Source organism: Empidonax traillii, unplaced genomic scaffold (genome assembly GCF_003031625.1).
Source record: "Empidonax traillii isolate 1590-97213 ecotype Southwest subspecies unplaced genomic scaffold, ASM303162v1 scaffold7:size3022706, whole genome shotgun sequence".
Lineage (NCBI taxonomy): Eukaryota > Metazoa > Chordata > Aves > Passeriformes > Tyrannidae > Empidonax > Empidonax traillii.
The window spans coordinates 2,240,815-2,253,698 of NW_020955200.1; the positions used below are offsets into that span (position 1 = coordinate 2,240,815).

General features: G+C 38.2%; 1 protein-coding gene across 6 annotated transcripts in view; it reads right to left on the reverse strand.

The window, feature by feature from the left end:
• Positions 1-12,884, reverse strand: part of TRPM3 (transient receptor potential cation channel subfamily M member 3) — a 411,660-nt gene that overhangs the window by 71,218 nt on the left and 327,558 nt on the right. For all 6 annotated transcript variants that reach the window (XM_027881877.1, XM_027881862.1, XM_027881869.1 and 3 more), the window contains exon 9: positions 1,034-1,106. In XM_027881877.1, the coding sequence (XP_027737678.1) occupies positions 1,034-1,106 (73 nt within the window). The remainder of the gene's footprint in view (positions 1-1,033; positions 1,107-12,884) is intronic.

Below are 12,884 nucleotides of genomic sequence, written 5' to 3' on the forward strand. Positions count from 1 at the left end.
GGGGTGACCAATAGCATGCTGACAACTAACTGTCAAAGAGCCTCATGAAGCATAAGTTTTCCTAATCACCTTTGGAATTCCATTCCCTCATGTTTCTAAGATTGCTCTTTAATTTTGTTTGGTATGTCTTATTCTCTGTTTTTAAAATCAGTATGGCCAGTATTACATAGCACAAACTAGTCAAGACACCAATGAGATGACCATGGTGATTGATGCATGCAGTTTGTGAAAATCCCTTTTGAGGGAATACCATTCAAGTGGAAGGCTAGAACCTACCAGTCATTGTTCAGGTGAGTAATCCTTCACTGGGGAAGTTACATGTGCTTTAGAGGCTTTAAAATCTCACCTGTTTCTGTATTTGCAAGCAGATACTAAATTACCTGATAATATAAGATTTTGAAGGAAGCTAAGCTAAATGGTGGGTCTGCAAGATCAGGGTCTATAACGAGTTGTAGCAACAGCAGATTTATTGTGAGACAATTTTTAAAGAGTGCAAGTGTAATATTTAATGGCTTAGAAAGATTTAACAACCTGTCAAGTTTAAGATTAAAATCCCTACTGCCTCAATAGCTGAATTCTTAACTCCTCCAGTGACGCTGGAAGGAATACCACACCATTTCCAGACTTTCCTAGGATAACTACAGATAACATTTTACTTTGACAATAGAGCTGGTTTTATCTAAATGGATGTTTTAGCCATCAAGGTAATATATGTCTGAGAAGTTTTTTGGCTGTCTTCTTGTGAATACTAACCTTGCCAAGTAACTGGTAGGGGGTCATCACTGATGTTTCTTGTGACACATTTGTGATTGTGGGTGGAGAACAAAAATTCAGAAAGGAATAACACCAGCTATTTAAACATTAAAGACAGAGCTGGATTTGTATAAAGCAGTTAGAGCAAAGGTATACTTCAGTTTCATGGTTTAGATTTGCCATCTTGATACAACAGATATCATCAATAAATGAAGGTTTCAGCATAATACAGACACAGACTGGACTGATACGGACTCAATGTGGAGTGAAACTCTGTTACCTTTTAGTAGTGCTGTCAGGATAGCTAAATCAATATCTTGGTGTCCTTCTGATCCCATGCGAAAAACTGTGATCTGAAATGTTAAAAGACATTACCAAAACCTGAGTAATTTTTAAAAACGGAACATAAATCAAGACAGCATCACTTGAATCTCAAAATGTCCCGATGGCTATGAGATGATCTTACTTTATATAAGAGAAGCTTATTAGATTAACATATCAGCATTAAATTATGAGTATTTTTAATGACATAAAATTTACTAAAGATAGAAATTGTATTAATGATCATATGGAAAGAAGGTATTTGCTGATACTTAAAGGGTGAAATTAGAGATGAAGGAATGTTTTTCTACTAAATAGAAACATTAGACTTAGTGTTCCCAACAGATTACGAGGAGGCTTCAGGTTGGCATAAGTTGTGGACAGCATATGGCATTGAATAAATATTTTCAACTGAAATTAGCAATATATTTGGTGATCGACCTTGTGATTTCATTTAGCAGAGAGTTAGATAAATAATATAAGAATTATGCTTCTAAAAGGTCCAGAAACATTTTTAGCCACGTTAGGTCAGTGACCTATCACTGTAAATTACAGGGTTTGAGGCAGTGAGGTGAGATACACAATTCATAAAGAATAAGAATGAATATAGTGCAGTTGCTCTTTCTATCCAGATTCACTCTTGGTTAAGACTGCACTGAAACCTATAGAAGTGTAAATCCCCGTGCTCCTTTTGTTGCCATGGCAATAGCTGTTCTTGGGCTTTTGCTTCTTGTGAAGCAGTAGAGACTGCAGCTTTTTACTAGTGCCTTTCCCTTAATCATGAAAACTATGGCATCATTTTGTTCTGAATATCTGCTATCTTTTTATGTTATGTTTCTTCTCTTGTCAGTATGGACTGCCTCAATTATTTTTTTTTTAATTAATTGATACCTTTAATTAGGAATTGTGTAAACATGTTTTATAGCCATATTCAGCAATACATGTTGTTTCCATGTTCCCAGATTGCTATTCATATAGCAACATTGAACTGCACCAGGATCTGGTATAGAGCAAACATCAGGGCACAAAGACCTGTCTACCATCACAGTGGAAGGAGATCTATGAAGTCTCAAGTCTAAGGCAGTACTTTGGTGATAAGCTTCAGTTTGACAGTTGAAATAGTGCTGCAGAGCATATCCCAGGAAATCCAGTGTAGTCTTCCTGTAGCACCTATTTTACCTTCATTTAATCTTAGGGGTCCAGGGTTTTCAGAGGGAGCTAAGAGGATTTGGCATCAGTGACAGTAGTATAGCATGTTAAAGGCTAAAAAGGCAAACTGGATAAAGTAATAGGAAACTGTTTTAGCTCAATTAGTCAATTGATTTAGATAATGTCTAAAACAATTAATGTAAGGAAGTATTTATGTTAGGCATTCTCCCCAGCTAAAGTATTCTGTTTTCAAGTTAGACTTAGTTTGATCCTTTAAAGTATTGCTGAGACAAATTATAAATGACACTTTAATGAACTATTTTCTCTCTCCCTCCAAAATCTCCAAAAACTACTTGATGTCTATACCCATACTGCAACTTTAGAATAGAATAGAATAGGAATAGAATAGTTGGAAGACACCTGCAACAATCATTTAGTCCAACTGCCCAACCATTTCAAGGCTGACCAAAAGTTAAAGCATGGTATTAAGGGCATTGCCCAAATGGTTCTTAAACACTGACAAACATGGGCATCAAGCACCTCTCCAGGAAGCCTGTTCCAGGGTTTGACTACTCTCTTGTAAAGAAAAGTTGCATGATAATTTTCCAAAATGTTTTTCTAATTTCCTCAGTGACTGCCAGTGAAACTTTCTCAGCAGTGCAGTCCGTCTACCCACAGGTAATATGAGTAGAAATACACATTTCTGTGTATTTTTCATCTCAAAACACAATCAATATAGACCGTATACTGTTTATGGTCATGATGTGCTTCCCATGCCACAGATGGCAAACTTGGAGGTGCCACCACATGGCAAAATGTCCTTCTTATTCTTTAAGGCCACAGGTGAGGCAGTCTGCAGACTGAACATACTGAACAACAGGAGTTCAGAAGAGGAATAAAGAGCATCTCAAACTAAACACAAGCTCAATGAAGTCCTAGCTTAATAAAGAGGCATTATATAAATTGCAAGTACTGCATAGCTTATCACCACAGGAAAATTAAAGGAAGTACTTTGCACGTATTAGATCACATATAACCTTAAACTTCTAATTTCTCTTTTGTTCTTCTTCCCTGCATGCATCAGAAAAATAAACCTACTTCAGCAGAACAAAGTGCTACTGTAGTAAAATAAAATAGAACTATGTAACTTGGTTACATTAGAATAAAAAGACTGCCTTTCCACAGCAACTGTTGCATAATTATTATTTTTGAGATGATTAGCATAACTCAAGTTATAAAATAAAGATGATAAACAATGGCCAAAAAAAAGTATGGAAATTGAAAGAGTGCTCAGACTTATACCAGAATTATTATCATTTTGGGATTGTGTCCAAAATTTAACTAGAATTTTAGACAGAATTAAGGAAAAATATGATAATTCATAGAATCATACAATCATAGAATTCTTTAGTTTGGAAAAACCCTCTAAGATCATGAAGTCCAACCCAGTATTGTGTGAAGCTATCAGTGAGAACGCAGCACTAAACCCAAAAACCCAGTCTGGCTGGAGCCAAGGCTGATAAGCAGATGAAGCTGCACAAACACAGCAGAAAATCTGACTACGAGTTGACCATTTTACACTATAAATATCTGTGACCATTTTTCACCACAAATATTTGTGACCTCTTTACAATAGAAATATCTGCAGTCATCAAGGCCTTTCGAGCTATCCCTCCACAGCAGCTGGATGGGTGGCAGCCACCTCTCCTTGAGCAGAGATGAAGGGAGATCTGTCACCTGGCACCAGACATTGAGGGGGTGATAAATGACATTTTTCTGCAAGCATGCAAGATTTAAAATGTATATAACAATCTTTAATTTTTGTAGTCAGAGGTATGGGGAAATACAGACACATCCTACAGTATTTATGAAGACTTTACACTCAGAAATGTTCAGTATCTCTAGGCGTCAAAAAACCTGTCAGTCTTGCTGAAGACCTATTATTCTGATGTTTTCTTTTCTCCCAACTAACAGGTAAGAATTTTATGTTTGCAATATGTTTATCTGCTTTCAAAGAGTCATTAGTGTATCTCACAACTTGCTAGTGCCATTTACAGGTAGACTGGTGGGTAAGCCTCTACAGAGAACTGACAAAAAACACATTGGTGCTGTTAAAACAAGACATTGACTGGAGCCCTGTTAGAATGGGCTACAGATACTACTGCACTAAAAACAATGCTGTGTTAAAGGAAAACATCTGGGTCAGTCACATCTATTCCCCTCCACCTTTTGCTGGATGAATGTCTGCCACTAAGATGCAAAAATAACAGTAAATTAAAGATTTAGAAACTCATTGAATAACTCATTACTAAGAAAAAGAATAAGCCATTCTAAGAGACAGTGCCTAAGAGCTTTTCATCTAGTTACTGTAGACCCCTGAAGCCTGCTATTGAGTCCTGGACTTTGTAAAATGTAAGTGGAAAAAAAAAGGGAAAACTTACATAATAAAGCATATATATGGGATCCAGGACATTTCATTATCAAATAACAAACTCTCTGAAGTTTCTGTTTGAAAGGTCATATATGCTTAAGACCTGCTTACCTTGCAAAAGAAAACAAACGCTAAGAGTTGCAGTTTTAGTCATACTACCACTAGACATTCTTCTGCATTGCTGTGAAAAAGGGAAGATTAGTTTAAACAGAAATTTTCTCTATGCTGATCTGTTTCACACTGTAGCTATGAAAATGTTTTCTGTTCTCCTGAGCATAATAATATTGCTTCAGAGAGTAAAACTACCATTTACCCTACTCACCTATTTCTTTTGGGCCAAAAATCAATTTACAGCTGAAGAAGAAGAAAACTCCAAAATCAAGTACTCTTTTTTCTCCTAGAAATTTGGGCTAGAATATTACCTCTGTGAAGCTGGTATTTTCAATTGTTTATGTTAAACTCGATTATTGTAAAATAACAGTTTATTCTGTTCCTGTGCCACCACTTTGGGTATTTCAGGAATGGGTTTTTTTCAGTTTTCTCCTTTCTTTCCTCAGCGTTCACTGGCTTGAAATGACTCTTTTCAGGTAATTGCCTGAGTCATCTCAGTGAACAATTGTGACTTCCAAGAGAAAGCTCTTCTTTGAAATATATTTTCTTTTCTTCTTAACAAATATAATAGAAGCTGATAATAACATCCTCTATAATAACAAAACTCTATTGCACTGCACTTGAAGAGTTACATCTTCAGATAAAGACATACCTGAACTAGATAACAAATATGCTTCTGAATCATCAATAGAGCAGCAAAAATCAACCAGATTTCTTTGGGTGTACCCACAGTGATCTACTTGCAAAGTACAGTAGCAGCTACTTTCAAAGCCGGGGCAGCTGGGCAAGGGCCACCAGCTCTGCGGCCCTCCTTTCAAGACAATGTGCTTGGAATCCAACAGTCAATCTTGAGTCATAAACTACCTTTCACTTGCTTCCACAAAAACTGCCAAAGTGCAGAAGAGTTGCCCTTAAAAGCAGGAAGGGACACATGGCTCTCTAGCCTCCCTCCAAAAAAATACAAAACTAACTACAAACAAATAAACAAACAAATTAAAAGCTGGAAAGATCCTCTCTCTAACTCACTGCAGAATACACCAAAGCATCTTAAAGGGAACTTCCAGGAAAATGAACTACCTGTCCTCATTCCTCCTAGGAAAATGTGGTAGGAAATCACTGTGCCAAAGAAGGCCTTCTCTGCGAGCACAATGATTACAGCACACTGTGTTACTTGCCAGCAACAATTACAGCCCAGCAGGGCGGAAACCCAGTTTTCAGGCAGTGGAAGTAGAAAGTAAGTGAAAACCAAAGAGAGAGAGTAAAGAAAGCAGTAGGATATAAAGCAAGGTGGGAGGGGGTTGAGGGGAGTGCTAGGGAAAGGAGGAGGAGGATATTATTTGACCTTGGACCATATCAAAAGCACTTTTTAAAAAACTGCTCTGCTTTCTCTTTAGAACCAGTTCCATTCTTGTTTGACAGGTTTCCACCATTTCCCTTTCCTGTACATAGTTTTTGGCTCTGTAGGGTCAGTTTAACCTTACATGATTCATTCATTGTTTTCCTGCCTCAATGCTGAATGATACTGCATTGAGATTCTATAAGCAAAGTCAGGTAACATTGTTTTATCTAAGAGCAGTGAATACCAAACAGACTTTCAGATATTATTAACACAGTGAGTGACACTGCCACTTAGGATTTCCCATGTTCTATATGAATCTAAGTGCAGGGTTACCTTAGACATAAAAATTACAGCTGTCCATATGCAGTCCATAATGGTAGCTGCCAATTCAAAGGACCAGCTAAGAAGGAATACTTCAAATAAATGCTGAGGAGGGAAGACGATGTGAAACAGAAGGCAAATGAGGCCATAGGTGAGACAACTCCTGAAATGGTAGGAGCACTGACATACTTAAGAGGACAAATTACTAGTTGTAATAGGTTGCAATGGGTGCTAGTAATTCTTGAAACTTGTTCCCCCACCCTCAATAACTGTTTACATTTCTGTCTCTTACAAATCTGGGTGAAGAACATCTGTTGTGTGTGGAGACGGCAGGACTTGCGCAGAAGACAGGCAGAAGGAGTGCTAGTGCACAGATTAGCAAGTCATACAGACCTACAGGAAACTCCTTGACACAAAAATAGAGTTCTCTCTAAGCAAGTATAACTGTGTCATAGCGGGATATATAAATGAATAATTTTCATCAGTATGAGCTACTATGCTGCGAGCAGTGTGTACAGGTTTGTATTCAACATGGGCAAAGCTGATTTTACCCCTAGAATGAGAAGCAAGAGCAATAGGTAGCAATCATTAATTGCAGACTTCCCAGGCCACAGGATTGAAACTAATGTAAAAACCTGTTTTGAAATAGTTTAAAACAGTGTTCAGTGAAATTAATGACAAGACATAAAAATTTTTCCCAACTACCAGCATATTCAGTTCCTCTTTTAATGCCTCTACTAGCCAAAACATGAGTCCTTGCCTCCCACCACAGCACTTTTTCCCCTAGGATTTATTCAGAAAGACTCCACGGAGATTGAAGAGCTTATTCTGTTTGAGGCCAGTAGAAGGGCCCAGGATTAAATTTGAATAGCTATGCAGCATCAGGCTGTACTTGGTATTTTTAAAATATTCTATTACATGGCAACATTTATTTTTTTACAGTACAGTTAACCTCAACCACTTCAGAGTATGAAGAGTGAGCAGAAATATGCTTAGATTTTTAGCAATTTATTTGTTTGAAGAGGGAGGAAAACCCACCAAATCAGGAGGGAGAGTGCTGTGCACAACTGCACAGGAAGGTGTTTTATCATCTGTCACGAAGGAGACAAGAGATGAAATAAAATAGCGCTTTAAAACTCAGATTGACATTGCCTGCTGCTTAGACAATGGACATCTGAAGATGAAGGGAAAAAAAGCACGGTAGCAGTGATGAGAGCAGAGAAAGCAGTGAAGTGCGCTCACTTTACATACTTAAGCACCCTAAGAATGCTGCAAATTATCCATGCTTTTAAAGATGGAGACGTTTCTCATCATCATTTCATTATGACATCAGGAGAAACTATATGGTGACTTAAAATTAATTCAAAACTTTTTTCTGCTGCCTCCAGAAAATTTTTGAGTGTCTTTAAATTTCACTTCTGACAATAAAGAAATTTTTCATATGCATTTCAGTTACGTAAGAAATTATCTCCCCTTTTAAAAAAATTGCAGATGCAATTGTTAATGAAATGCGGAATTTGCGCATTACCAACACAGGTTGGTTCAGCAAAACAGGCAATTACTTCCAGAGTACATGTTGACATTTATAATTTAGCTAGGCCTACCTAAATATTTTGGAGGAAAATTTGTCTGAAAAGATAAATTAGATTTTGATAAAATAAAACATTAAAGGAGGTCAGTTATGCAAAGTGTCAAAATGGTTCAGATAAGAGGGGAAAGCATTTCCTTTTTTCTTGGAAGGAATAATCCTGTTTAACACAGGGGAAAAGCTCCTTGATGTGGAGGCATAACACAGATCCAAGTGAGCAGGTGAGTCAGTGTGTAACACTGCAGAAGAAAGGGCATGGCCACATAAGAGGAAATTCAGGAATAGAAAGATTAAAGAGAATTGTGTTTAGGGAAAACCTAAATTAAGTAGTTTGCTATTCTGAGGAGTACAAAAGAGAATTCCAAATGAGGAAATACGAGGGAGCAGATATGAGGGGAGAAGTTTGAATGTTTGCTGCAAAGTTTTTAAATTTTACACCTTTCTGCACTGTGCCAGCACTGCAATATTACATGTTTTAATTTGATCCAGAAATCTTCCATAGACTGAATATCTGATAAAAAGCAGGGAACAAAAAAACCCAATCAATGCCTATAAAAAAGGCAGCGATTATGCAATTAAGGATGTCATTTCACAGAAGTTACTGTAAATTTTATTTACAGCAGATATTAAGCAATGTAAAACTTAACTGTTTTTCAAGAAAAAGTTCAATAAAAAAGCCACAAGTTATGCAAAAAAGTTCATCACTGAGATGGCTAGACCTAATATTCTGTTACTTTAAGAAACTAAAAATTTGGTTTGGTAATTTCCATGCAGTATATACTGAAAAATTGTGTCTTGCAAGTCACCACACTAAAAAATGTTGTCTGCACAACTCATGCACACAAAAGTCTTCCAATCTGAATTGAAAATGTTGACCGTAGTAGGAAGTATTGTGGGTTGGTTGGGTGGCAAGAATATTAAAGTAGGGGACTTCTGTTCCATGTTAAACTGCAATATTTATTTTTCTTTGCAATAAATTTTCAAGAAGTCTGACAGTACATGGATGTCCAGATTGTTCTACTATAGATGATGAAGACATATGTCTCTTCTGTATTTAGGTTGACAATGTCATGACAACACATAGAAAACAAGAAGTAAAATAGGCACAAACCATTAATTTCCTAGCTGGTTAGCTGGTGAGACTAGGTAGGCAATTTTTTGAAAAGGCAGATCACTTAGGGTGAGATATTACTACAGAACAGTAAATTTGCAGTTACTGCATTATCTACAGAGAACCTACATCTCATACAGTGAGCTCCTCATCTATGACTGAGATATTACAGCAGTAATGAATGGGTCTCAGTGCTCCATCTGAAGCCAAAAAAAAGAGTTATTATATTTTCTAAGAAAGACAAAAGTAATTATGACTTCCCAGACACAACAGAGCCAGGAAGTAAGAAGGGTTCTGAACATTATCATGGAAGTTATAAACTCCACTGAACCCTTCCAATTCCCGATTGCAAACTTTGGTCTATATTAACTATCATGGAACTGCAACGTCACCCAGTATTGTTTTGCCTTCACTTCCCTTACTTGGACAATTGACAGAGCTGTACAATGATTCAGTGTGCATTTCCCAGTATTACCTGTTAATAGTGAAAATGGGATAATGGATATTTTCATAAGCTTATTTTTTTTTTGGGGGGGGGGGACCCATTCTAAACATAATTTCTGTAGCTGCAATTTTAACCACAAAGTATTTAGGAAGATAGGAAGAAAAAAGATTGGTAGAAAGTTGCATTAGTGTCTATTAGGTGACTCCACCATATGCACCAAATAAGACAGAAAATATCTCCATACTGAGTGTAAGCAACAAAAAGAATACTGGTCTTCACAGAAGGGTGCTGTTGATGGCAGAGCAGAGGTTTAGGACAGATGAAATAATTGCCTAAATTCCATTCTTCTGCTTCAGTGGTAGATGTGACAATTTGGCATTTTCTATTACCAGAAGCCCTTCCTCATCTGAAGCATCTGAAAAGCAGAGTAGGATCAAAAGTTTTTCAAGGTTTCAGTGTAATACAACAGCTGTCTTTGGGATTTTTGTTTTGGTGGTTTTGTGTTTCATGTGCATTTTATTTTTTTTTTTTTAATAGCTCTTTTGCTTACGGAAGTTGTTCTCTGAATTACTGAAATAAAAAAAACAACCAGTCCTAGGATTAGATTTTGTTCTCTGTGGAGTCAATCGCAAAGGTCAGCTGACTTCTTGGCAGCTGAAAACTCAAAATATGGTTTGATATCCTTAGCAAAAGAAAAATCAAGTGAGGTTTGCAGAATTAAAAACTATTAATCATATCTTAACACTTTCAGATGTAGGACCTAAGTACTAGACTAATCCTGTTTATTTGCTTGGAATGCATAGGAGATTTAACCTTCATCAAAATGAGGAGAGTGGTTACAGTCACTTCTAAAATGGACTGGCACATCTACTTGGATGCAGAGAACTAATTATCATCAGTACACTTTATGCTGGAAATATCAAGAGTGTTTCCATGGGAGCTGTTTCAGCAACCAGCAGACCAGCAGTTACACGATGTTTTTGTCATGGGTTTGCCCCCAGGACCCTCTGGGGCTGAAAATGGTTTTCTCCAGGTGGATTTCCAGAGAAAAAGCCAATCAAAAGTTTTAGTAACGCCTCTGCCAATTACATATTTAAGAAAACGGAAGAGAAGGTTGCTGCGCCGAGGAAATCAGTAGCCACGTAGGGAGAGAGAGGCAGGCCCCAAGTGGGGTCAGGCCTCCCTCCTCCCCCGGCCCTGGGCTGGGGGCAGGTGTGACACTGAAGCCCCCCTTCTCTCCTGTAACAGAGAAAAGAAAAAAACTCTAGAGAAAAACTGCCTGGACAAGACATACTACAGAAGAAATTCCAGGCAGAGATAATGGACCTCCAAGGTCAAGGCTGGCAGCTCCAGAAGAGAGAAGCCGTGAAGGGGGGGAAGTCCTTTTCTCCCTCCCTCTCTCTGCCTCTCCCTTTAGCAGGGAAAAGACTGAGAACTAAAATCCCTGCCACCTGTGGAAAATTCCTGGGGAGCAGAGATGACCCTCTGCAGCTCATGAAGGAGCCCATGCTAAACCAGAGGGATATATGAAGAAGATGTAACTCCATGGGAGGTCTAGATAAAACAGAGTCCTGCTGGAGACCTGTAGCCCACAGAGAGAGACCTATGCTGGAGCGAGATGGTCTGGGTAGGATGTTGTGATCTCAGTAGGGGATCCATGCTAGTGCAGCTGAAGTAGTGACCCTGAGGGACAGCAGAGAATGAAGACCTGTTGCCTGAGGGATGGACCCACGTCGCAGAGGTCTATCAAGGACTGTTCTCCTGTGGGAAGGGACCCGACAGGAAACAAGGGTGAACTCAAAAGTCACTATCCCCTGTGACTCTGTGGTGAAGATCCATGGTACACAAGTGCCCCCTTGCAGTCCATGGAAGACCCTACAGGACCTGGGTAAACCCCAGCCTCCAGTCTTAGCCCAGGAGGGGAGCAGGCCCAGCCCTGAGGCCGACACAGAAGAGAGAGAGAGAGAAACAGCTCCAGCTGCAATGAATCAGAGTTGTCGTCCTAGAGATAATAGAAGAAAAGCTTCTGAGTGCTGCAAAGTTATTTAAAAGACCCGGAGCTCCGGAAATGGAACAGAAACTGCTTCTCCTCCTGAAATGATATAAGGGGGGAGGGGTATCTCTGTAAATATATAGCACTTTTTCCTAGTTAGAAGTGTTGTATATATAGTTCTTTAGTTTTTATCTTGCTAGTAATAAGTCCTAATATAATCCTCCCCAATCAGATCTCTTTTGCCAGCATAAACCTTCTCTCAACTTACAGCAATTGGGGGGGGGGTGAGAGAAAATTAGCCCAGAGCAAACCCATGGCAACTTTCCTGCTCCAAATCTCTACTGCCAAATTATAAGCTGTTCACAGAAACTATGCTCCTGCAGGAACTACAGTTGACTTTTACTGTTTGAGAAGTCACCAAGCCCTTTTCAACCCCCTCTGTAAGCAAAAAGATGCCATCAGCGTAAAAGAATACTTGATTTCACAAATGATTTCACTGAAGAAAAGTTTCTTTAAAAAAAGTAGATCTAAATGATCTTTTAACATCTGGGAAGGCCAAAGAAAGCAAGTGACAATGTGTTGCTAAATTCCTAAAAGTTCACCTGATTTAAGCTCATATTTAATTCAGATCATATTGAAATGTATGCTAGTAAACAGCTGCAGGTGGTGTTTAATTAGCACACAAATTCCCTGAGCCTGCACATCCAGCTGCAAAGCACAATGTTTTTTGCAGCCAGTATGTGATCAAGTCAAACTTTTCCCAGTGTAAACTCTTCCAGAAACATGGACAGCTTTGCTCTAGCCTTTTCAGTCAGAAAACTGAAACCATCAAACATCAATGGTTCATCTTTGAAGTCCAAATAGAAAAGAAACTGCTAAATCACTCATCAGCTTCCCAAGCTGAGTCAAAGCTCTGCACTAGTGTGGCAATGTTGGGATTTGACTAATAGCCTTGCAAGACAGCCTGCTCATACTCTGTGCATTTTGGGACAATTTGGATCCATCTCTAACGGAAAAAAAAGCACAACAAATAGCAAACACCTTTCTGATTCATGTTATCTTGATCTTAGCTGAACACACACAACTACTTCAATATGACACCTGCTTGTTTCAATCTGACAGCACCTGAGTTGCAAGTTACACATTAAGGCATCTAGAATGACCTATTGCTATATATATATATATATATATATATATATATATATATATATATATATATANATACTCAGCAATACAAAGTAGAAGTAAGTTTTACATTATCTTAGAGCAGCCATCATGATTGCTACAGTGACCATACACTGTGATACAGCAATAACAGAGAA